This window comes from Ips typographus, linkage group LG4 (assembly GCF_016097725.1).
Source record: "Ips typographus isolate SLU linkage group LG4, UJ_Ityp_2.0, whole genome shotgun sequence".
Taxonomy (NCBI): Eukaryota; Metazoa; Arthropoda; class Insecta; order Coleoptera; family Curculionidae; genus Ips; species Ips typographus.
Window position 1 is genome coordinate 5,863,352 of NC_138425.1, and position 23,585 is coordinate 5,886,936.

Consider the following 23,585-nt stretch of genomic DNA (forward strand, 5'->3'; position numbering starts at 1 on the left):
TTAAACAAGTTATGTGCATTGTTGCCAGATTGATTGATTGATTGAGAAATATTGCAATTAGAAATGAACATTATGTAAAATTTAATTCTTTTTTCTGTGACAAGATAATTGGAGATTGAGAATCAAATTAATTAAAATTCAAATACAATGGCAATAATAATTTTTTTTAACTGAAACAATTGAAACATTCAAGGAAATTTCCATGAAACTTTTATAAACCATAACATTTTTGAAATTTCTTGGAATGATTCAGAAATTTGAAATTTCCAAACTAACAACCGTAGTTAGTTGTGATTGAAAAGTTGAAAACTGCTTTTATACAAAAGTTTTAACAATTTTCAAAGAGATTAGAAAATACAACTAATTATTGACAAAAAGTGATTAAAATGTCTGAAAAAAAAATATCTCAACCTCAGCATAGGAAATATAAACATACAAAATTAATATAAACAACAAAATCTGCACTACTAACAGATAAATATGATAACTTTACTACTCTAAATAGAACCTTCTGCGTATTTTGTTGGAAGATTCCATAAGGTTATAATAATGTTTGCTTAACATTTTTTATACCCATCTCTTACCGTTTGCGAGATTTTAATAAGTTAAGTTTTCTTATTTACAAAGAAATAAATAGAGATCTGCAGAATGCGTTCTTTTACACTCGATTAACATGAAATTTGGGTTTGGGGAAAAGGATAGCAAATTATTTTAACAAAAAAGTTTGTATTATACAGGGTGGTTGATGGAAATCAAATCAATCAATCTGTAAAAACCATAAGTTCTAGGTATGCCAAATGAAAGCAATTTTACTGCTTTCATTCTGTAAATAAATTAATATAAGGTATTGCATTTAAACAAAGAGTAAAAATAAAAACTCTCCACTGAATGAATTGAGCGCTATATTTTTTAATAACAAACAATGTAGATTTAGGTAAAAACATCTTAATCTTAGTAAATTAACTTAACTGAATTACAGAATTAAAAAACTTGGAAGTTTCACTACTGACCAAACCTTCAGCTCGTAATCTTTGAAGAATTGGCCGGTAAATTTCGGGTGCAAATGGTAAAATGGCGCCTCGTTCCTGTATTTCACCTACAATAAATCCTCTCAAATTACACGATCAGACACTACATTAAAATTGGTACCATCCAGTATCATTTTAGTTGCAATAGCAGTGGGGTATCCTACAGTTTTGGCCATAGCAGAATGTCCCTGATTGTCTCCGTAAACCACAAAATTAACCCCGCGCACTTCTTTTCGGTTATCAGGCCAGTAAATACCAATGTCATGCCGCAATATTACCAAGTCACGTTCATTTTTACCTGCAATTCCATGAACTCAGATATGTATAGGTTTTTAATGAGGTTACGAGACCTAAAGCCAATTTTAACGACAAATATTGCGTTAAAGTATCTAAGGGTGAACCGCACTTGGTGACTACAGTTTCGCCCAAAAGTCCCAACTCCTCCAAAACGTCTACAGCATAGTCGCTTCCAGTCCTTTCCGAAATGTTATTAGTAAGATTGTCATAGAAAATATTGGAATCTTCCAGACCCAGTAAAGTGCAGACCAGTTGTCTCCAGGTGATTTCAGGTCCTTGAGGATGCAGCGAAGGATGAGGTTCTGGATCCAGTAAACCTGCAACAACACCATTTATGGTTGATTCGAGTATGGTTGATAACAAAATTACCCAAGAACTGCAACATCCGCACCGACTGTGAGAAGCCAGTGTATCTAATAGTCCCTCTTAAAATCGTGTTGGCATCTTCAATTCCGTAAAGTTTTCCATAAACCGTACTGTCCCGGTTAGGAAACCCTTCCAAGTTAAACCCAGGAAGGAAATCTAACGCTTTGGTGGCCCTCATCAATTCACCTCCCTCACTCAGTTCAACAATTTGTCCTTTACTCAAATATCTGTGTTTAACAAAATCTTTTAAGCTGGTTACAGTCAAGTGAGTGTTCATACTACCTGGCAGACGACAAGGTATTCAGCAAAGCTCCTCTAGGTGACCATGAAAACTTGTACCGTAAAGGATTGTCGCTAAATTCTGGAGCTGGCAAACCACCACAAAATGATTCAAAGGAGGTGATTCGTCCACCAGAAGCTTGGATTTCTTGGATGCACTCCAAGGCTAGAAGATGATCAATGCCTGGATCCAATCCAACTTCGTTTAGTACAGTTACTCCAGCATTTTGGGCTTCACGATGAAGAGATTTGATCTGTCAATTATTGGTAGTGTTGTTCTAAAAAAAACGGGAGTAAGAAAGAAGGAAAATATTTTTCTTACCTCACTGCTCATATAACTTGCAGTAACCATATGTCTTTTCATTTCTATACAACATTTAGCAATTCGTGGATGCAAATTAGCTGGTAATATAGAAACAACCACATCCGCCTTCTCTATCAGTTGATGCAATGACGTATCCTGAGCATCGGCTACGTTAAGGTAGACACTTTCCACTCCCTGATAGGCTTTTGCTAAGTTATCTGCTAGATCTTTGTTTTCGCACGCCACTGTAATTCCTTATTATAATATAGTTATTAATAATCACAGTTTTATCTGTATCAATTTTGACGAACCTACGGTTTTGTCTCTGCAGAGGTATTCCACTAATGGTGGTGCCACTCGTCCCGCGCCCATGATTAGTACATTTTTGTCCATGTTGTTGTCTGGTGCCAGTTTGTGACGAAACCTGAGTGAAATATTGCATAATGTTTACAATTTGATTAAGTTTATTAATACTTGCGCAGATTTGGAATTTGGTGAACACTTACATATTTTCATTCCTTAGTTCTTGGATGTATTCAAAATTGGGTGTGAGTTTTCCGTTGCTTGCAATAATCGCCTGAAAGTTACATCAGTTTCTTATTATAAAAAATCCAATCTGGGTGAAACATACTCCATAAACAACAGGATTAAAATCATGTTTCTCCAACGGTGCTTGAGCATCAGACTGAATAATGTTCTGGGTAAAGGGCAACAGTAAATCCCCAAAAAAATCGGTGCTCTCTCTAGGGATTTGGGTGGGCATGTTGTCGATGCTGCACACAAGAACACCAGTACCGTTAAAGCTTTTGGTGTCCTTGTTTCTGTCCGCGTCATACAAACAAAATGGCGTGTCGATGGTGGTGCATTCGTTCATAAACTCGATCGATCCACCCGGATCTGCTGATATATCGCAGATTGCCAACATTCGATGAGGGAGAGCTGGAGCACCTAAAAGTTTTCTGCTTAAAGTTTAACTCGTGAAAATATTGATTTGTGACAGTATTAAGTTCAGTCAATAAAGTGGTGGTATTTTAATTATGTTTATCATAAATTCATAAATTAGGCTTATGGACATTGTACTGAAGTAAATAAACCTTTAGTGTGACACATTTCAAATCTTCTGGTTAATAGTATATTTTGTAACTAGTGCTGTAAGAAGCATTTTACGCACGAAATTTCTTGCTTGTTAGTTGTTGTTACTTAGGCAAGTGTTACATTATTGCTATTATAAACTTCAATTAGTTGATTGACTTATTTCAGTTGAATTATTAGTATTTGCTTGATGTGTTTGCTGTTTCAAATGATATTCTAGATAAACAAGAAAGAGAAAAGAATGGGAGGGTATGAGGAGTCTTTTTTACTACTTTTTGAAATTTAATATCTCGGTAACATGAAGAGCTCGAGAGGCCAGTTTTAGCTCATTTTGTTGTATTTTTTATCCTCTTTCTAATGGCGTTTTAGTGAAATCTATAAGAGTTCAAATAAAAAAGTTACAATCATTCAAAAATTGAAAAAAAAAAATTTTTGCAAAAAAAAGACCTTAAATTAGGTAAAATAAGTACAAAAAAGCACTTTAAAATTTTTAATTTTTCAAAAAAATTTAAAGAATGGGTCTTTCTTTACTACTTTTTGAAATTCAATCTCGATAACATGAAGAGCTAGAGAGGCCAGTTTTGGCTCATTTTGTAGTATTTCTTATCCTCTAGGATGGTGTGATATTACGATTGGTTTTTTGATGTTGAAATGTTGTTGGTTTGTCAGTTTTCTGTAGTTTAAATATCATTACAATGAGAAAGTGTAATTTGAATATTTTATTAGTACAATCGAGAAAAGTTTTACTCACTTTTCAGCTTAAATGGATTAAGTAACAAAATTAGATCACTTACCTATAGATGTGGGTAACCAAGGCGTGTGGGGTGGTCTCAAGAGATGTTTCGCATCCGGAATTGTCAGAAGCTTGGGGCTGTTGACCGCCCAGTAAATCCCGTTAATTAAAACGGAAGCGTAGGGGGCGATTTTCTTGCTGAAAGTCGACACGTAACGCTCGGGGTGTTCCTCGTATTCGACTCTATCAAATCCTAAATTCAATTTAAGCTCTTTAACACTTTTTAACATTATCAAAACCACAACCTCCCCCTTCTGCCCGTTCCAAGTAGTGTCTACGTCGCACTTCGCAACCGTACACTTTGTTAAGACTCCCGTGCTCCGCGGCTTTTCTCAACATCTCGGGGGTGACGTATTCGTGGGGTAACTCTTGAAACACTTCTTGAGAACCTGTTTAAAACACTTTAATACAGTTTAAATTAGTTTAGATCGTTTGGGTAAAACCTTGAGAAACGTTTCCCGATCCGGTAAACACGAAAGTCAGGGGCCCCACCGATTTGGGCATCAGCCCTAAAGCAATCTCGTAACCGGCGTCTCGGACTGCTTGTCTTGCCATGCTAGTGTTACGGTAGTTGTGAGCGGGGCCGATGTGCATAAATGGAGTGTGATGTCCTAAAGCTAGAAGTCTCAGCCCTAAACCGTGCAGGATGTTTACTACCCCAGCTATACCCGCCATTTTTCCGAATGCTACAACTCGCTGTCCTGGAAAAATTCCTTTGTTATTGTTACATTATAAACTTTTAGTTTTTTAAGTTATTTAAGTATTTTTAGAGCTGGCTGAAGACAAATTTCCTTAAAAATCTTTTTTCTACAAACATAAAAAAAATGCTCATAAGTGGGAATAGCTACAAAATACTTAAGTTTCGGATCTTAATTTGTAAAATAATTGTACATTTATAAGATGTCCTTAAATCAATATGACAGTATCTAATCAAACTTAAGTTCAGAAGAGTATTACATTATTTTGGATTTTTTTCAGATCTGCAAATAATAGAACTTAATAGAATTAAAGATCCGCTCTAACAAAAAAAAATCAGACTAAAATATTGTTTTTAGATATAAACCAAAAAGTTTCAAATATCCATATTAATTTTCATCTTACTTTAATTACAATAATTTGTAGGTGTCATAATATTTTTAGTTAGTATAAACTAAGTGTCAATCAAAACCTCAAAATTTTTGGCATCAACATATTACACGCATTTTCCAGCTACTTACAAAGATTGAATGACTTTTCTAGTTTAAAAACAACATTTAAATGACTGACTAATGACGACAATTCAATTAGTTTCTTTTTTCCTATATAATTTATTTAATGAATCATCTGTTCTTTGTTTGACTTTGTGGATTATTTCGCCTTACCTTTTTCATCCATTAGTTTCTCATAATCAATCAACCTTATCCGTTTTTCTAAAATGGCGTCCAAAAGTGCCATATTGGTTTCCTGAGCCTTAATAGTATGTGAAAAAAGACAGTAAGTCTTGTCTGGTATCAGTTGCTCTATCGGTACTTGTTTCACCCCAAATATGACATTTGCTTCGGAAATATCTTCCTGAACCATTGCTCCTGCGTTGAGATAGTTTTGCATGGGGTAAGCCCTCCTATTGGAGGGTTGAACTATGACTTTAACTCCATTCCTCACTAATTTGCGCACGTGACTGGGAGAAAATGGAGCACGTCTCTCCCATACGCTTTGATCCTCTCGTCGAATTGCAATGATTTTTTTGGATGCCTACAAGTTTAAGTTAGTTTCATTGACACTAATGCAATTTTTATAAATCATACAAAATGTCTGCATTGCACGGCTTTTAAAGGTGAGACTTTCATCATTTTTCAGCTGATTTCTAAGAGTTTTGTTTCAAACCGAATATTGATGATAAACCCGGCGAGCATCTTCAAGTAAACTGATTTAAATATTGGTTTATCTTTTGTATTGGTCAACTGTAAACAATTTCTTAATAATAAATTATCGTCATTGTGTGTTTATCACAGTACGAGAAACAGTTGTTTACTGTCTGGTAACAATTGAAACTTTTCCGAAAATTAACAATATCACATTTAATTACAACTTGCGTTGATTGTCGTCATCGTAATTCATTTGTAATTTATATGTATCGTTGGAAGTTTTCTTGACAAAAACCTAAATTATTATCGGTCTACGTTGTTGTATCAAACTGTAGAATTAACTAACCTATTACACGTTTTTCGTTATATTACCATGCACATTTTTTTCAATGAGTTTATGTTAAACTCATAAATTATTTTTGTCTCAAACACATCATTAAGGATTGATAACAGAAAAACCGTTTTAAGTTTTACTTGTATTTATTTTATTGACTATTATTTTGACTCGAAAGCAGTAAACCAGAATTTCAGAAAAAGTGTTGATGTTGATTTGCGTAAATCGCAGCACAGTGGGTAGTTTTTGATTGGTCAAAAAAGCAGCAAGCTGAAAACAGTGACTGCACATGTGAACTAGGCCCATCTGGATTGGTCAAAAAAAGCAACAAGCTGAAAGCTGCTTTTTTTGACCAATCACAAATTACGACCAGTGGCAGTGATTTACGCAATAGCTGCACATGTAAACTTAGCATGATAGAAAGTGATAAAGCTGATTGGCACATTCTCTTACTTACAACGTTAGGTTTACTTTAAAATTCAACTAAAATTATTTACATTACCATTATCATTTCTTTTATTTTACAAAATAATTGCGTCTGCCGTTTCTAGATGTTCTTATTTGTTAAATAATTTATTTTCTTATCACGATTACACATCGTTTTGCATTGTTTAATTAGTACTTGCGATTTTTCTTGATTTATATTATTGCCTTTTCACTATTTTCTTTTTGCTTGTCCAACTTTTTTCCACTATTGTTGCAGAAACATTTTCAAACAAAATCGATACAAATCATTCTTATGTTTTTTACGTTTTGATTTCCTGCGACCCTTCTGGGTGGCCTAGTTTGATAGATATACAAATGAGCCATATGCATATAGCCACTAGTAAGGGAACATTTGGTTCCTTTAATGCTTTAATGGACTTTTGTTTGTTTTGTGTCATCTTTATAGGACGTATCCATATCGAATACCTCCGCGTAAAAAATACTGGCAAATTTGTGTCTTTAGAGTTTACATATGGTTCATTATTCTTTCAGTAATCTCTGGATTTATGATAAGGGATAACAATCGAATATTACAACGTAATGACTACTTATTTCATAGAACTCATTAAATATTAAACTTGCTAGTGAATTAACCCATATATTACGACGTTTCAAACACAAAATCACTGTTTGTATATCAAGAATACTCAGCATGGTTACATTTAAATCTACAGTAAAATACATAAGACAGTACTGTTGTACAAGTACAATCCACGGTTTAAACCACATAGTTAACAGTCGAACTTTACTAGAAAAATGCTTATGGATTGCTTTGTTTTTAACATCTTTATACTACGGTTGGTCTTTAAGTATGGCCACAGTAATAAGATACATCAACAACCCTGTGGTAATTTCTATAGAACGTGATAAGTTTTCTTGGACTACCCCCTTACCAGGTAACCTATTTACCTGTTTAGTACTCAAGAAACATGATTGTTTGTTAAAGCGGTCACCATATGCCCGGTTGATGATCTAAGTGAAGTCAAATTACAATCAGTTTTGGACAGTTTAAACCCACCAAATCGAACCAAGTTTACGAGGTTTTTAAAATCTCTTTTTAAAGCAAATTACTGGACTTTTAATTTGGTGGAAAACGACGATTACTTACCACCCAACAATTATATTTCTACTTTACTGAAGTTGCATGAAAATTTTATAGCTGAAGTTACAGTTTCAGGTCAGTGGCTCAATACGAAACAGTGGATTCACCAGGTGGTGACTGAGTTAGGAGTGTGTTACAGTTTTAACTCGTACTTGGCCTTACCTCTTTCACTTTAGTGAGTTGTGCAACTTAAGTTGCTTATGTGGTAAACTTGTAAGTTTTTTCTCATAGTACCAACAAGTCCCAGTTAAGAGGAATTTCCCTTGATTTGCACCCTTTGGATGGAGAAGGGTTTGCTGATATAGCCAATATGTCAACCAGTTTTAATGTAACTTAGTTCTCCTTTAATATAACCACTTCTTTAGAGTATGACTTTATCAGGTGTACATCCATGGATCCTTTGAAGTACCTGATATTCGTCGCAAACCTATTTTTGTTCCTAAAGATTACTTGTTGCAAGTGTATGTTAAGGCTTTGAGCATTATTAGCAGCGAAGATACTAGAAAACTGACAATCAGACAACGAAAATGCCGGTTTTTCTACGAAAGCAACTTAAAGCACTTTCCAGTTTACTCTTACGGGATATGTAGAATGGAGTGCCGGATACGGTTGGCGATACATTTATGCGGATGTGTACCCCATTTTTACAAAAAACTTGGTAAAATTCAATTACTACATCAAACAAAGTGAGAAAAAAATTGATTTTCAGCTTCGGAACGCACTTGTAATGTCAAGGGAATGCATTGCTTATTTCAACACAAAGGTTTGCCTGAAAGATCTAAACATTAATTGCTGTGACAACTTTTCCTTTTTAGACCAACTAATATCTCTAGAAAAAACAGAAAAGTGGTGCTCTTGTGAGGCAAACTGTGCGGAAGTGAACTACATAGTGGATGAAACCGATTCCAGAAATTGGTTCCTCGGATCCAGTTTACAGTATGGAATCAGAGATTTTCCAAAAATGAGATTCAAGCGTAACGTTATATTCGGTTTTACTGATTTACTGGGTAATGCATCTTGTTTTAATCGAAAAATTATGTTTTTAATTTTTTTCTCTGTTCATGATTTGTGATTGATCAAGAAAAAGCAGCAAGCTGAAAGCTGCTTTTTTTGACCAATCACAAGCTAATTACCCACTGTGTAGAGATTTGCAAATGCTGCACATGAAAACTTGAAATAACAGAAAAAAAATAATTTAAAAAAATAAATCCAGTGGAGACAAAAATAAAGAAACAAAAAGATGTTTATGTTTATGACTTGTTGAATGTCAAACGTCAAAAATAAAATTTAAAGTATTTACTCAACTTTTTGCGGAGTTGCCAGTTGGTGCCATATTTGATTTGTTGTGACCACGCCTGACATCGAAATGGACATAGAAAATCAGGATGTCAACAAATTTAAATTTGAAATTGAGTTTCTAAATTATCTGGTCCAACCAACTATATTTTCTGGGCCGAAATTAAATTTAGAATCAAGTATAACTTAAAAGAAGTAGTCCATCTTCACACAGTATAGTTGTAATGTAAGTACAAGCAAAAAACACAAAGTCAATCTCCACAAAGTCTTTATTTCGTAGCTAAAAGCTACCCAACGAGTAAACAACGAGTGTATAAAGTGTACATTTTGTGTTATGTACACGTACATTGTGTTATGTGCTGTCCAGGCGCCTCCTTCGCAAGAAATTGAACTTTAGTCCCTGATTTGACGCATATAACTAAAAACCATTAGATTACATCATAAGCTCAGGAGCTCACCAACGACAGAAGAACACTCCGAATATACAGAAGTGAGAAACAGAATCACGACCATAGAATAAGCGAAGCACAGAATAAAGTCTGGAAGATACTCAAGAACAGAAGCCATAAGCATCGAACTACGAGACAACCCATCAAATAACTGAACAAAGAAGAGCTAATGGCAAAAATTTCAAAATTGAAAAACAGAAAAGCTCCCGGGACAGACCTCATTCCAAATGAACTTCTGAAATATGCCGGACCTGAACTAGGAAAACATTTAAAAATCCTCACACACAAAATTTTTGAAGGAAAGACTTGAAACACCAGTAACAAACAGGGAAGAACAACAAGGCTTCAGACGAAACTGATTCATTATCAAACAACTAAAAGAAAAATCAATCGAATTTAATACACTAGCATATGTCTGCATCATCCATTTGAGCAAGGCCTTTGGAAGAGGATTTTTTGAGCAAGGTTTTTTTTCCTTTTTTTTCCAAGTTTTTTGCTTGTACTCAAGTATAAATGCTAAACTCTAAATTCCAGTTTTGAGAAATGGTCAGATTGTAATTATACCAATTTTCTTGTCTGTTTCAGTTTATATTGGTGGTGTAATCGGGCTGTTTTTGGGATCCAGCGTTCCGTCTATCATAGAGTTTATATATTATTTTACATTGAGATTGTATTGGTTTTTGATAGCTAAATCGAAAAAAAATATGCAGGAAACTGATCTTTCTTAGGTGTATGCTAATTTATAAAAAATGATAAAAGTTTGATTGTATCTATAACAATTTTTGTTTTTACAATAAAGTGGCAAGAAAACGTTTTATTGCAATAACTTACATTAATAGACAATTATGAGATCCTTAGTATCCAAACTTAAATGCACATCATACGTTCTGCAGATTTGCACATATGTTCATAGAATTCTTAGTTTCAAACTGACTTTGGTAACAAAATAAACTTAAAATGGGTGCGGAAAAAGCATTTGTCGTTTTTTTTTTCTTTATTTTAAATTAAACGGCGGATTTACACCTTCGGCAAACAAGCCTCGTGAGCGATATGTGACGTATTACTGTCAGATTCATTAAACAAACAAAAGTCCATTAACTTGTTGCGTAACACATGTGTCTTTAAGACCACCCAGATGCTGATGGATGATCAGTTTTTTGTTTCTTCTTCTTTTATTAAGCAAATTAAGTTTTTTTTTTAATTTGTCAGATTGTTTTTGTAACCACTCTAAATTTAAATTTAAAAATTTTTGAGTGTTTTAATTATTTTATTAAAAACACCCTAAATAGGTTAAAAATAACTTATAAAACTTAACATCAGTGTCTCTCTAATTGTACTTATAAAATTAAAGCGTTGCTGTTATATAAATTAAAACCCACATAATGAACAATTCACTTTCTGCATGTTTACGCAAACTGGTGGCTAAAGTTTACTGCTACTTGGCAAGGCGAGACGTAAGCAAGTAGATTCCATTAGCGCTATTTACCTCAAATAATCTAAATATTTTGCTTTTGTTTATTTATACTCGCAAGTTTAAGCTTTTACTTCAGTTTTGTTCACAATATTATACACGGATGCCGTGCTGAAATTCTATAAACATTAGTAGTATATTTAGGTGCATAGTAATATTTTTTCTAAAAGTCTTGTATCCAGGTCAGTGATGAGTGTAAATAATAAGTGAAAAAACCTACACTCAAATCAGTCCGTTGAACTTGAATATTTGCAAAGTCCCTAACCATATTGTTCGCGTCAAAATTAAAAAAAAATTTAACAAACTCTTCCCAGTTGGCATTCCTGTACAGTTGATCCAGAGGAATGGGCGGGACTTTAAAATCTGATTGGTCGTCGCTGATCCTGAGGGAAGATTTACGGGATGGCGATTTGCCACTGGTCGGATGCCGGCGCCCCTGTATCTTGTCATCGCCGAAAACACGTTAGTATCGTTCTATTCTTATACTCTTTAAGCGATTTTTGTTTCAGTTGATTAGTGTGATACAGGTTTCGGATAAGGAGTGGCTTCATCGGGGACTTCGACGACCGAAAAGTTAACCAAAGTGACAGTGTTTGTGATATTCAAGTAAGTCTACTTTTATATGAGTTAAGATGAAACCTTTTAAGTTAACAAAAATTTAATTTACGCTTTTTGAATTGCTCATTTCTCACACATTTATTAAGAAACATATTTAATTGTAAAGATTTGATTATGCTAAATAATCTACTACAAGTTTTCAGTGTAATAGGTTTTCTTTTCTTAAACTGTTAATAAATAATTCAAAATTGTTATCAAAAATATCATTTAAAAAACAGAAACTGTAAACTTTCCGGACAAGACTAGATGGAAGCAAAAATGTACAAATAAAGCAGCAGGAAAAACACAAAACAGTATACAGAACGTTCATTTCTATCTGCTACTGATTAGGCATTTTGGAAATATTACTACTGTGTAACAGAAAAGTTTAGATCAAATTTAGTATTAGTCTGTGTTGTTCAAATCTCTATTACTATTAAGTTTTTTTGAAACCATACATAGATTTACTTTGTCATAATTCATTTGTAGTATCTTACGTTAAAACATGTCTGTACAAAGAATGTTATTTTTCTCTTTAAATGTCTTTGAAAGATTATTCCGACAAAATGACCTGCAATGGAACTATGTAAGGGAATAGAAAATTTTTTTTGACTCTCTTTCACTTACCTTCTTTCTGTAAGTTTGTCTTGTTCTAGCAAGTTCGTTGTGACAAGGTACATAACTATTTTTTCTCTATTTTTTAAAATTTAGCACAGCAATACTTTGCAGTCAAATGGTCTTTCGCTTTCTCATTAAGATTCAAAGTATAATAACATTCAAACTATCCTTAAAATAGTATTTTAAATTAAAAATCTATGTTATGATTAGGCAAAATGTTGTTAACAAACAACAATTAATTTACACGTTTAATCATTTTCCTGGTCTTTTACTATATGCACCAAGATAAATAGCCAAAAACGATTAAAAATTATCAAAATATTTATGTGTTTGTATTGTATTGCAGTTGTTATTTGATTAGGCAATTACAACATGAATTACACAGGATTATCTTTTTGTTATTTGGCTATAAATGTGTCCAGCTTTAGGTTTAGTTATTTGAAAAACATGGCAAGCCAAAATAAATGTTTAATTTAAATTTGTGGAAACAGGGCAGACCTAAAGAAAATTACCATCATCTACGTAATATTTTAAAATAATCACACCTGTTTTGTACTAAATGTTTTGGAATTATGCATTCATTTAAAAAAAAAAACATTGAAAATGTGATCTAAATAATGATTTTTCTAGAACAATGTACCGGGTTTCCCAATAAGAGGTGCTATTCCGGTAGATGTCACTTTTCAATCTATTTTTTGATATTTGACAAGTAGAAATCTTATATTATCTTATTGAAAAACCGATTATTGGAACGAGAATGGAAATGACTACCAAAATCAAATCCTACGGTTTTTTTTATCAAAAATAAGTATAAATACTATCAAAAACCGTTCCTAAAAGAGTTAAATAATCTCATCAATAAATGATGTAGAATGACATAGCTAAAGCCCGTCAGTATGGTCTATCCTTCCTTGTAATCTCGTATTTTTTCCATTCTTGATGATGATTGATGAGTATACAGGGTGTTTCAGGTTTTATTATCAATCCTTCAAGCGTTTCTAGAAAAGTACATTTACGGTGGCTTACTCATATAAATATATTTCCTCAAACGCTTCGTTCCTGATATACCTACAGATTAGTACAGTATAAAGTAAAAAATGTTTTTTTTTTTAATTTTCGATCTCTTCAATCTTCACTTCTATTCGTTTTCTCACATATTTTTTAATATTACAATATATTATAAACATCGGTCCTATGGTCAAACATCAAAGAGCACTTGGATATATTATAATAGCTAAACGCTCTATCTATGATAATGCTTATTCTTGTTTTTTTTCGAAACGTATTTTTATTTTTTGTCAATTTGTTAATACTTAAAGTAACCCATCTTAAAATGTGCTTTTGTAACCATGCCTGAATCATAATCATAAAACCTGCAACAGCCTGTATAAAACAAGTTATACATAACAAATGGTTGGTGTTAACGAAGAAGAAAAAATGGAATTAAAAAGTGGGACTATATGTACCTAAAGGAAGAGAAAATAAATTTCTTTCTTTATTTCACTTTGACTTGAAAACTTACTTTAAGTCTGTCTTGTGTGTACCTGAGTTTCTATAGTCAGAAAACGAGTTCACTTATTTCAAAGACGTTTTGCGCCCAACTGACTTAAAGTTCAGTATTGAGTAATTACAGGTTGATAACTAAACATTTTTCACCTAAATGAAGCTTAAAAGCGTAAAAAAATGAAAACCAGTTTCCCATATACAGAGTGTTTCAGAATACGTTTTACAAGCTTATAGGGTGTGTAGAAAATGGAAAAAATAAGAATAAAATGATGTTTTAAAATAAAACAAACACCCCTTATCTCAAAAGCTAAACCTAAACAGCATATGCCTACAGAATATTTGTCTATTCCCACATGTCCTATAAGTTTGTAATACGTGTTCTGAAACACCCTGTCTAATATCTGGTTAAAAAGTAAATTAGTGGATATACTAAACTCACCTATTTTCTTTCTTATAAGTAAATCTTGCTTATTTAAATTAATTAATATTGGATTACTAATTTTAGATTGGTCAAACGACTCTAATTTTGTAAAGAAACACGTTATCTCCCTTAAGTGATGCTGACTAATAGCCGATCAGCCCGAGTACCAAAATGTGCAAGATGCCGAAACCACGGAATGATATCGACGTTAAGAGGCCACAAAAAGCAGTGTATTTACAAGAGTTGCAATTGCGCCAAATGCGGATTAATCAAAGAACGTCAGCGAATTATGGCGGCTCAGGTAAGAACTATTATTACTGTTTAGCAAGATTATAAAACACAGCATCTCTAAAATCGGAAACTTGATAGCCTCTGTCGTCCAGCTTCGAGTGGCTGATCGATATTCCATTAGAAGTGTATGCACAGTATCTGTTTCCAAACAAGGGTACATCAGTAATCATTTGGTAAATCCGAAACCCTTTTTAGATTCATGATGACATATTTTCGATTATCAAGTTTCCTGCTACGTTTATTTACTGCTTGCTAATGCAACATGATTTGGTAGGTGGCATTGAAGAGGCAGCAAGCCGCTGAGGATGCTATCGCTCTGCACTTGGTGTCTGCGGAAAGTGGCACTACCTACGAATATTTGCCACCAGGTCGAATTTACGGTATGCAAGTGACATCACCGGAAACTGACTCTTCTGATGATCCCCCACCTAGTTTGGAAAAAACCACTCTACCTCCGGGACCTAAAGAAGACGTCACGGTTAGTCCAGCTTCCATAGAGATGTTAGGAAAACTATTCCCGAATAAAAAACGTGCCGTGTTGGAACTGGTGCTTAAAAGGTTGGTACTGTTCTCCTTAAAATGATTTGCTCAAGTAATTTTTTTTAGGTGTAACCACGATCTTTTAAAAGCAATAGAACACTTCAACTTGACCAAACATAAACCACCGTCTTGTGATAACGAGTCAGACTCTGGCAGTACCAAAGAAGAGTCCACATCAGCGTTCAAACCAGTGGCAGCGCCCTCAAAAACATCCCCCAAAACCCCCTCATCGTACATGGGGATGCACGCCGCTACTGTTCCGATGATTTCTAGCGAAGTATTCAGTTTTTATCCGTTTTTTCCGTTGTTTCCCAAGCCGGTAATTCGAAATCCCGTGTACGTTCCTGGATTTTGCGACTGTGAGCAGTGCAAACATAATTTGTACAGTTCTGTTGATAATAGGCCTTAGGAATGTTAGATGATTAATGTGTTGTTGACGTGATAACAGTGAAATTGTACCAAAGAATTTGTAATCCGTGTATAATATTATAAATAAAACTCTAAAAACTGTGAGGCGCTATTCTAACTCTCAGGGGTGATATATGCATTAGAAAGAATAGAATAATGGTAAGTCCATATGTGCAGTATTTGCGTAAATTACATCACTGTTCGTAGTTTGTGATTGGTCAAGAAAAAGCAGCAAGCTGAAAGCTGGTTTTTTGACCAATTACAAACTACCAACTATACTGGGTTTAACGCAAATTCTGCACATGTAGACTTAGCATTATAGCTTAGCAATTAAGCTTTTTTTTGTCATATTCAGTTAGTCAGAAAAACAGCTTTAGAAAAAGGTTGATAAATCAAGTAAATCCTAAACAAGCAATGGGACCTTCCCAGGATTTTTTTATTCCATTTTCTAAGAGAGAAAATTAAAACTGGTCGGTTTGCATACATTTTTGTTTTTTTTCCTGAATTGTAGCTAAAAGCCAATGTTTTAAATTTTTGGAGAAAAACACAAAATACGTAAAATAGCTGATACATGACAACGTCGGGTAACTTCAAAAAAGACGATTCTGTGTCTCTGATTCAAACAGCATTTGTTTGAACTTATAATAAAAAAATACTAATCCTCCGGCGGCAATTTTTCACTTTTCCTCATTTCTTTATACTCTGTTTGCACAAGTTTGGTCCATTTCTCCCTCAAGTGGCTAAAATCTCATATAATAAAAGGCGAATAGCAAACATCTCGCAGCAACGGCCATCCTAATTCGATTGTAGTGCGGTAGGTTACCCCCTGGGAAATCTGATATCTTTGTTTATGTTGTAAGTTAACACTGATTCCGTTTCGGTATTTACTTATCATTTACTTTTCGTTTTGATGAACTTTATTGTTGAAACAATGAAACGTGGTTTGTGTTCTAAACTATACTGTACGATAACAATAGTTAAGAGAAAGGACTGATTAATTATTTGTCATCTTCAGGAAAACTGTTCATAGACTCCAAAGTAGAATAAGATTGCCTTTTAGTAAATATGGATTTTCTTTGCTCCTAAAAAATAATCAAATAACACTAAACTTAAAAGTTGTACTACTTACAAATTGTCCTTCCAATTCGAGTAAAAATGGACAAAACATTAAATTCAAAAATCCAACCAAACGCATTAACCATGGAAATCCAAAAACTTCAACAGCTTGTCCTCCTAGTAACGGTCCAAAAGAATAAGCTACAGCAACTGCAGCTTGCTGGAAAGCATATACCGGACCATACTGGGTACTACCTTTACTATCCACGAAATTGGCTAATAGTGGTACCAGAGAAGCATCCACAGCCCCTAAATTTAATTTACATTTGCCGTACTCAAGTTGGTTTCCAACTTACCTACTCCTAAACCTAAACCAAAATGTGGTATAGTCAATTCGGAGATACTTGTAGCAGTTGGTAGGTAGCAGCAACTTAAACCTGCAACCACCATAGCACTAATGGCGATTCTCCATGGTTGCACAGGCAGTAAACCTACCAAATATATTCTTGTAAATTGTCAAATGAGTTTTAAAGGTTTTGGTACCAGCAAAGTGTGATCCTATAAAGTACCCCACACTGTCAGGTATAAATACAGCCCCCAGTTGCCATTTAGTGGGTCGTGGTTGCATATGCACCAACAACCACATTGGAATGCACGGTTCTAGAATTGCCATTGCAGAAGTGCAAATACATATTGCTAATCCTGAGATCATAGTCACTTTGTCTTTTAGCAGAACCAGCCACTGCTCATAAGTGCTTAAGTCTATTTGTGGTTCATCCTCTTTGGACTGGTTAGCTTGCAAAAATGTTACTTGAAGCCCTTTAAAAGTTCCAGTCTGATAATGATATTATAGCTGAACCACTTACCAATACAAAACAGAATAAAACAAGCAATGAACATAAAAGGAGCTGTTTTTCCAAACATCTGATAAGCAGCACCACCTAAGGGATAGCCAATCAACACCCCTAATGCTATCCCTCCAAACGCTAAAGGCATAAATTGGTTTCTAGAATCTTTTGGAACATTTTTGGCTAGAAGACACATTCCGCTTACTGCGATAGCTGCCGAAGAACTACCATGTAACGCTCTGGCCAGTATTAACACCCCATATGAGTTACCATAAGCAAAAACTTTAACCATTTCAAATTAAACGTAAAAACCAAACTGAAAGAGTTACATACGTATAGCAGCTACCAGCATGTTACAAGATCCAAGTAACATGGGTATAGTGCAGTCTAGAATTTGTGTTAAATACCCTACTAATGGGGTAAAAGCTAGTTGTACAAAAGCTTTGGATGCCAGCAATGCTCCTAAAGGACCATTATCTTCTTCTAAAGTTTCATATTTTCTTTGCAAAGGGCTTAAAGAAGCAGGGCCGTATCGGCTCGAAATTGTCTCGTTTGAATAGTTTAGGATGTTTGAGAAAAGATAGTCCGGTATTATGGGAACTATATAAAAATATCCAGTGATTTTATCATAAGTTATTGAGTTGGGGTCACTCACTTACCTACAACAGTCAGCAAAACATTATCCAGTAAAAACATCATGTAAACCACTACAAAAATTATTAATTTGCTCTGTCTGATTGTGTCAATGAATATCATTTTTAACTAATTTTTAAAGTTCAGAAAGGTGTTTTCTAGTCAGCTAACGAAACGAGACTGAACCCTTGGATAGGGTAGCATATGGCATTACAGGAAAACTCATTTGAAGTGCGGGCAGGGTAATCAGGTTCTGAAAGTATTTTGCAGCTTCATTGGAGATTCTATTAAGGGCTTGTTATCGCTCGGCGACACACTTGCTAGCAATTTACAATCCTTAAGGGAAGTTTAGCATTAAACCCTTAAATCAATAAGGTTAACGCAAACTGATAGTGTTTAATCATACAATACATTACAACTTAATACTTATTTGGTAAAGGCACACAAAGGATACACACACACAGGCGATATGTAATAACATTATTCAAAAGGCACATATTTAGTTATTAAAACCGGGTGACTTTGTCATGACTAGTATCACAACACAAGTCAAAATTCAAATCTTCCGGCAAAGCTGGACATGAATACAAATCCGGTTGCTGCAGTCCATTGCTGTCTGGAGCACTCGGAGTTACTCCGGCCCTGGCCACTGTAGCTGCATTAATCGCTGCTATATTGATGCAGTCATAAATAGGCTGCAAACATAAATTTTGTAAAACAATTCCAATAGAAGATTTTAATTAATTAACCTGAGGATGAGCTCTATAAATATCCAAGCCGCTTGTTGTGGTATTTAAAGAAGGCAAAGCACTGGTTATCTTATCACGTTCAGCTGCTATAGTCATCAAGTACGTTCTAGGAATGAAAATGGTTCCCAAACAAATACCACCTGTAGTGACCAACCCTAAGCACACCATCATTTCTTTCCATTCACTGCAAAGAATTGCAAAACCTGGCAACCACACACACCAAGTTAGAACGATTAGGGCTATGGCAATAGTGAAATATTTTCCTTCTCTATAGTTTCTCTGGCTTTTGTACATTAAAGGAGCTAAACAGAGCAGTATGAGCAGCAAAACTATATTGTAAGACATTAAGAAGACAAAGTCGTAACCTTCCGTGAACATGTGAGTGCAATAATTTATAGAGTGCAGGCTCAATGCTGCTTGCACTCCAAAAATAAACAGGCACAAAAATGACTGGACTTGTCCAGCTATGTGAGAAATAAAACCGATTTCTTTGGCTGCTGAACTCAGCACTATAGCTCTCGAGAGAAGCAATGAGAATACAGCCGCGTAGCTGAGAGTAATCGACAACAGTTTGACTGTACAAAGAGATTTTTGTCTGGACTCAATGCTGAAAGGTAGTACAGCACAAAAAACTAGCATAACTGCAAACAAAAGAAATATTGTCATTAAGGGATTTCCTTCCAAAATTCTTTTCTGATAAATTGCAGTAAGTAAAAACACTAAAATAACCATACAAAAAGTCACTCCCAGTAGTGACAATGAAAGAAAAGCGTAAATCCAAGAGTCCTCCCTGAAAGCTATGATACCTTTCCAGTAAACTAGCTTAGAGTCACTCCTAAAAATTATTAGTTCAGGACAATTTTCAATATTACTGCTACTGTTCATCTCCACAGATTGGTCCACTACACTTAAATTATCATAAAACATGTGATAAGAAGCAACCTTCTTGAATGGTTTCATAAAAATGTTTGCTTCAAACAACGTGGAGGTGTTGGCTTTGATAGAGTCTACTTTGAAGATGTCATATACAAAGTGTTCTTCCAACACTTCCACTTTCAGCAGCCCCATAATGTCTCTAGAGGATAGAAACGGAAAGAAGGTTTCATGAATGTCTAATGGTGTGCTTTGTCGTAAACAGTTAAGTTTGTAAATAGTATCATTGCAAGAATTTTTCAGAAAATGCTGAGTTTCTACAGCAAATTTCAGTATCGGATCAGCAATTTCAAACAGTATTGGCGTGGGAAAAATGTTGGCATTAAGTTTAAACTGACTTCCTCTCCAATGAGGTGGGAGAATCACGTAGGCATCTTCAGGAATACCTAACAAAAGCTAGTATAGTAATATAGTGTGTGAAAATTAAATCAATATTACCTAAGGGCAATTCACCATCAATGGGAATGAGTAGGATGTTGTTTGCGTTCATTCTTTCGTCTAAATGCGTGTCATTGGCCATAAACCGGGTAATATCGCTTGATGTTCCGAAAAATACGAGCGGATCTTCACCTGTTGCGTTCAATGTTATTAACCTTGGATCACTGAAAAGTGTGAATTATATTATTTCATTTCGGTATTATAATGCAATTAACATTTTTGTGAAATTTTGACCAAAAAAATAAGAGGAAAGGAACAAGTATTATAACCCGGTGAAACGTGTTTCAGATGTTGGCATCATCAGGATTCAGGTTCAAAAATATGTCAGTTGGTTTTTGACATGCTTGTTACATGCCTGATAAAGCCAACAAGCAGAAAAACGTGTTTTGTTAATCTTGTTACTATACAAACATGATTTGTGGTACATGCTTATTTTTAATAATGAAATGGTTAAAGTAATAAAGCTTTCAGAGATGTAATATAGGCAGAAATAGACGGACTATCCAAGCAATTTTAGTGGGAACACGCTCAAATTTTTGATCAAGACCATGAAATCAAACACATGAATGTGTTGAAACGATTGAGATGGCCCGAAAAATTCAAAAAAGGCAAACTGATAAGAGAAGAGCGAAAAAATGTGTTACAATGATTAAGCTGGCTAATTTTCTAGTAAATTCAACTGATGATAAAAGAAGTGCCGAAAAATGTTGGCCAGAAATTGGAAAAAAGAGGAACTGATGAAAGGATTGAGCTGGCTAATTGCCCTGACAATTCATAAAAAACCAACTGATATAAAAGAGCGGAAGAGTGTATTGTAATGATTGAAATGGCTAATTGCTCAGAAATTTCTAAAGAAGATGAACTGCTAAAATAAGAGCGAGAAAATGTGTTGAAATGATTAAGCTTGCTGATGGTCCAGAAAAGAAGACGAACTGATAAAAGAAGAGCTGAAGACTGTGTTGATATGATTGCGATGGCTAATTGCACAGAAATTTGAAAAAAAGACTAACTGACAGTGCCATATTTATACACAAGTTACATAAGCAGCAAAGGATTTTCTATAATATTTAGTTTGAATTAAGTTTTTTTAGTAGATTTCTTAGTCGGGCTGGAATATAGCCTTAAATTCCAGCACCAAAAAAATCAAACCAAAATTCAGTTTCTTCAAGCTTTTTTACACTATTTGGTTTGAAACCGTTATATATTTGTAATAAAACTTGTATTACATTTTCAACAATCACCAAACTGAAAATAACCAAAAGAGTGCAGAAATTACCTGTATGGACACAAACAAAATTGAATCAAATTGCTACTGCCATTAACATGTAAAAATTTGTCAATCAAATATCACGTTGTTTTTAAATAAAGTTATCTTTTGTTGATGATGATAGCTTATTGACTTTTTCCTCATTTGTGTACAAAAACAGCAAAACGTACTTACTCAACCACATGACAAGTTTTCAAACAAACTTTACTTTTCTTCGCGTGCAAGTAAAACAAATCCACAAAACGTTCTTCTGTAGTAATCAAAGTAACATTACTCCTCCATCCTAAGGTTTGTAGAAAGTATACAGCAGCCTTCACTACATAACTAGAGTTTGGCCGAATTTTCCTCGTTTTCAATCTCAGCAAGTCACTAAATCTGTGCTCGCGTTCATCTAAAGAAGTTTCAGTCACAATCCCCAGAGTATGATTGGAGCTATTCAAATTGGTTAAGTAGACATCGAAAGCTGCTTTGAAGTAGTCGGTTTCTGAGCAAGAGTCGTAGACTGTCAGTCCCAGCTTCAGAGGTTGGAGAAGATTCAAAAAGTTGACACGTTCTACCACCCATAACGCAGAATTCACCAAAGTTTTTCGATGATGACTTTCTTGGTAGCAAAGTGAGTGGTTTAAAATCACAGCAATGTTCACGTCACCTTTTAGTAAAACATTTTGGGCACTGACGCGTTTGTCACAAACACTAATGAGCACTATTAATGATAATATGGTGTTTAGATGCATTTTATGTGAAATTTGGAAGTGTCGCAGTGCTAGATTAAACAATCAGCGGGCGACATTTCAGTTTATTTCCTCGTCAGGCATCGCTGAACAACCATATTCAAACACATCGCACATTTTTTTATGAAGGACTGCTTAGTGTTTGTATTTATGGGTTTAGGGTAGCTATTAGCTGATGGGCTTCCCTTAAGGTCACATCCAAAACTGACTAGTCATTCTGCTTATTTTTGTTTACCACTATTGACACTTAGATAGTCAGTCTATCATGAAAATGTGACGATTGGTTTTCTTGGATTTTTTCATGATTGAGTCTGTGGAGATGTTGCAGGAAAATAGTAAATAAAACCACGGGGTTTGGAAGAGTTTGGCTTCGTCCACGTTAAAAAGTTTGCCCTAATATGAGTCAGAAATTGCTAGGAAACAATCGATACAAACAGTTTGCACCCAATACCTTTATCCTTAAAAAGCTCATCGATTGGGAATCACAACGTCTTGCATAACTCCATAATCAAGATTATTGTATATTTTGCTGCTAAACTCTGCAAAACTTGTCACTAACTCATTTAATAAATTAATTAATGACACTGATTTGCAACTGCATTAAAACTATGGAATTAATAAATCAAAGGATAAATGCGTGAAGGTTGCTTAGCACGTTCCGCTCGGTTGAAGGAATCATCCTCCAAAGCAAAATGACCCACTAAGTCAACAATACTGTTATTTACATCAATATTAAAGATTATATTTTCAGATTTATGGTAAAAAGTTAAGTATAGAAGTGGTTTCAGGATAATTTTCAAATCAAATTTGTTGACTTTGGTACAATCATTAAGTGGTTTTTATGGTACTAGACTAGTTGAGTAGAGAAAGTTTAGCAAATGGCTTTAAAATCAACAAAATGTATGTTGGTTTTTATCCAATTGGAATTATCTTTAAGGCAGAAAGTTTTCAATTTTTTTCTTAAGACACTTGAACCAAAAAAGTGAACTTCAGTTTTTTCGTTTTTTAAATCTTGGCAACAAACAAAACAGCAAGTTTGAACAGACAAGTTGGATAAGAAAAGAACTCTGAAGGTAAATTTGATATAAAAATTTGTTTTTGCAGCTGCTTATGAGAAAATTCATCAATTTCTTTGACATCAAACTGCGCTCTAAAACCTACTTTATATTAATTTTTTAACTAACTTTGAAGTCATTCACTTGAAAATTACACGGAAATCCAATTTTACATGTTATAGTTATTATTTTCGCTTGACGATTCTCTAATGTCTCCCACAAAAAGCATAAAACAAACGACCACTCATTAACAAAGTTATACTTTTCCGGAATCATATAAATGCCGTTACTAGGGAAAGTTGATGGACAAAACGTGAAGGTGTATAAACTTGTGCGTTGTTATTAATATTTGC

The 23,585-nt window shown here is 34.4% G+C and overlaps 5 protein-coding genes across 7 annotated transcripts; 2 read left to right on the forward strand and 3 right to left on the reverse strand.

Annotated features, from left to right (window-relative positions):
• Positions 1–885: 885 nt before the first annotated feature.
• LKRSDH (lysine ketoglutarate reductase/saccharopine dehydrogenase) lies at positions 886–6,101 on the reverse strand. The gene is made up of 14 exons (XM_081979256.1): positions 5,944–6,101; positions 5,521–5,890; positions 4,603–4,860; positions 4,405–4,548; positions 4,161–4,352; positions 2,906–3,222; positions 2,781–2,851; positions 2,586–2,698; positions 2,293–2,528; positions 1,974–2,224; positions 1,695–1,918; positions 1,379–1,642; positions 1,150–1,326; positions 886–1,096 (listed from the first exon to the last, which is right to left on the reverse strand). The coding sequence occupies exons 1-14, from the start codon at positions 5,986–5,988 to the stop codon at positions 960–962; spliced, it is 2,799 nt and encodes a 932-aa protein (XP_081835382.1). The 5' UTR covers positions 5,989–6,101; the 3' UTR covers positions 886–959.
• A 959-nt stretch (positions 6,102–7,060) lies between these two features.
• Positions 7,061–10,560, forward strand: LOC145728778 (sodium channel protein Nach-like). Of its 2 annotated transcripts, XM_081979263.1 has the most exons (7): positions 7,061–7,719; positions 7,770–8,100; positions 8,157–8,253; positions 8,307–8,583; positions 8,635–8,688; positions 8,741–8,932; positions 10,256–10,560. In XM_081979263.1, exons 1-7 carry the CDS (start codon positions 7,476–7,478, stop codon positions 10,396–10,398), a joined length of 1,338 nt encoding a protein of 445 aa, XP_081835389.1. In that variant the 5' UTR covers positions 7,061–7,475; the 3' UTR covers positions 10,399–10,560. The 2 variants fall into 2 exon arrangements, 1 of the variants encoding a protein (XP_081835389.1); XR_014178162.1 differs by lacking the exons at positions 7,061–7,719; positions 7,770–8,100; positions 8,157–8,253; ... (1 more) ...; positions 8,635–8,688; positions 8,741–8,932 and adding exons at positions 9,316–9,447; positions 9,502–10,135 and having other exon boundaries at positions 10,256–10,414.
• A 624-nt stretch (positions 10,561–11,184) lies between these two features.
• LOC145728777 (doublesex- and mab-3-related transcription factor dmd-4-like) lies at positions 11,185–15,624 on the forward strand. 2 transcript variants are annotated; one of them, XM_081979262.1, is made up of 5 exons: positions 11,185–11,603; positions 11,651–11,747; positions 14,368–14,584; positions 14,849–15,132; positions 15,181–15,624. In XM_081979262.1, exons 3-5 carry the CDS (start codon positions 14,420–14,422, stop codon positions 15,521–15,523), a joined length of 792 nt encoding a protein of 263 aa, XP_081835388.1. In that variant the 5' UTR covers positions 11,185–11,603; positions 11,651–11,747; positions 14,368–14,419; the 3' UTR covers positions 15,524–15,624. The 2 variants fall into 2 exon arrangements, with proteins under 2 accessions (XP_081835388.1, XP_081835387.1); XM_081979261.1 differs by having other exon boundaries at positions 11,669–11,747.
• A 416-nt stretch (positions 15,625–16,040) lies between these two features.
• On the reverse strand, positions 16,041–18,280 carry LOC145728774 (synaptic vesicular amine transporter-like). The gene is made up of 7 exons (XM_081979259.1): positions 18,086–18,280; positions 17,760–18,026; positions 17,445–17,708; positions 17,122–17,397; positions 16,935–17,069; positions 16,652–16,887; positions 16,041–16,604 (listed from the first exon to the last, which is right to left on the reverse strand). Exons 1-7 carry the CDS (start codon positions 18,180–18,182, stop codon positions 16,521–16,523), a joined length of 1,359 nt encoding a protein of 452 aa, XP_081835385.1. The 5' UTR covers positions 18,183–18,280; the 3' UTR covers positions 16,041–16,520.
• Positions 18,281–18,513: 233 nt separating this feature from the next.
• boss (G protein coupled receptor bride of sevenless) lies at positions 18,514–22,707 on the reverse strand. The gene is made up of 4 exons (XM_081979257.1): positions 21,621–22,707; positions 20,180–20,343; positions 18,809–20,127; positions 18,514–18,754 (listed from the first exon to the last, which is right to left on the reverse strand). Exons 1-4 carry the CDS (start codon positions 22,178–22,180, stop codon positions 18,566–18,568), a joined length of 2,232 nt encoding a protein of 743 aa, XP_081835383.1. The 5' UTR covers positions 22,181–22,707; the 3' UTR covers positions 18,514–18,565.
• Between the last annotated feature and the right edge of the window lie 878 nt (positions 22,708–23,585).

What these genes read in the sequence shown, in the direction of transcription:
- LOC145728778 (XM_081979263.1), top strand. Translation starts at nt 7,476, where the DNA reads ATGGTTACATTTAAATCTACAGTAAAATACATAAGACAGTACTGTTGT. An exon ending in CCATTTTTACAAAAAACTTG is followed by an intron (nt 8,584 to 8,634) that starts GTAAAATTCAAT and finishes ATTGATTTTCAG; the next exon opens with CTTCGGAACGCACTTGTAAT. An exon ending in CGGTTTTACTGATTTACTGG is followed by an intron (nt 8,933 to 10,255) that starts GTAATGCATCTT and finishes TGTCTGTTTCAG; the next exon opens with TTTATATTGGTGGTGTAATC.
- LOC145728774 (XM_081979259.1), bottom strand. Translation starts at nt 18,182, where the DNA reads ATGATATTCATTGACACAATCAGACAGAGCAAATTAATAATTTTTGTA. An exon ending in CATGCTGGTAGCTGCTATAC is followed by an intron (nt 17,709 to 17,759) that starts GTATGTAACTCT and finishes AAATGGTTAAAG; the next exon opens with TTTTTGCTTATGGTAACTCA. An exon ending in TATAGGATCACACTTTGCTG is followed by an intron (nt 17,070 to 17,121) that starts GTACCAAAACCT and finishes TATATTTGGTAG; the next exon opens with GTTTACTGCCTGTGCAACCA.
- LKRSDH (XM_081979256.1), bottom strand. Translation starts at nt 5,988, where the DNA reads ATGATGAAAGTCTCACCTTTAAAAGCCGTGCAATGCAGACATTTT. An exon ending in TTAATCCTGTTGTTTATGGA is followed by an intron (nt 2,852 to 2,905) that starts GTATGTTTCACC and finishes TGTAACTTTCAG; the next exon opens with GCGATTATTGCAAGCAACGG. An exon ending in CAAGTTATATGAGCAGTGAG is followed by an intron (nt 2,225 to 2,292) that starts GTAAGAAAAATA and finishes AATAATTGACAG; the next exon opens with ATCAAATCTCTTCATCGTGA.
- boss (XM_081979257.1), bottom strand. Translation starts at nt 22,180, where the DNA reads ATGCATCTAAACACCATATTATCATTAATAGTGCTCATTAGTGTTTGT. An exon ending in TGATGGTGAATTGCCCTTAG is followed by an intron (nt 20,128 to 20,179) that starts GTAATATTGATT and finishes AGCTTTTGTTAG; the next exon opens with GTATTCCTGAAGATGCCTAC. An exon ending in TTTATAGAGCTCATCCTCAG is followed by an intron (nt 18,755 to 18,808) that starts GTTAATTAATTA and finishes TTATGTTTGCAG; the next exon opens with CCTATTTATGACTGCATCAA.
- LOC145728777 (XM_081979262.1), top strand. Translation starts at nt 14,420, where the DNA reads ATGCTGACTAATAGCCGATCAGCCCGAGTACCAAAATGTGCAAGATGC. An exon ending in AGCGAATTATGGCGGCTCAG is followed by an intron (nt 14,585 to 14,848) that starts GTAAGAACTATT and finishes ATGATTTGGTAG; the next exon opens with GTGGCATTGAAGAGGCAGCA. An exon ending in TTGGAACTGGTGCTTAAAAG is followed by an intron (nt 15,133 to 15,180) that starts GTTGGTACTGTT and finishes AATTTTTTTTAG; the next exon opens with GTGTAACCACGATCTTTTAA.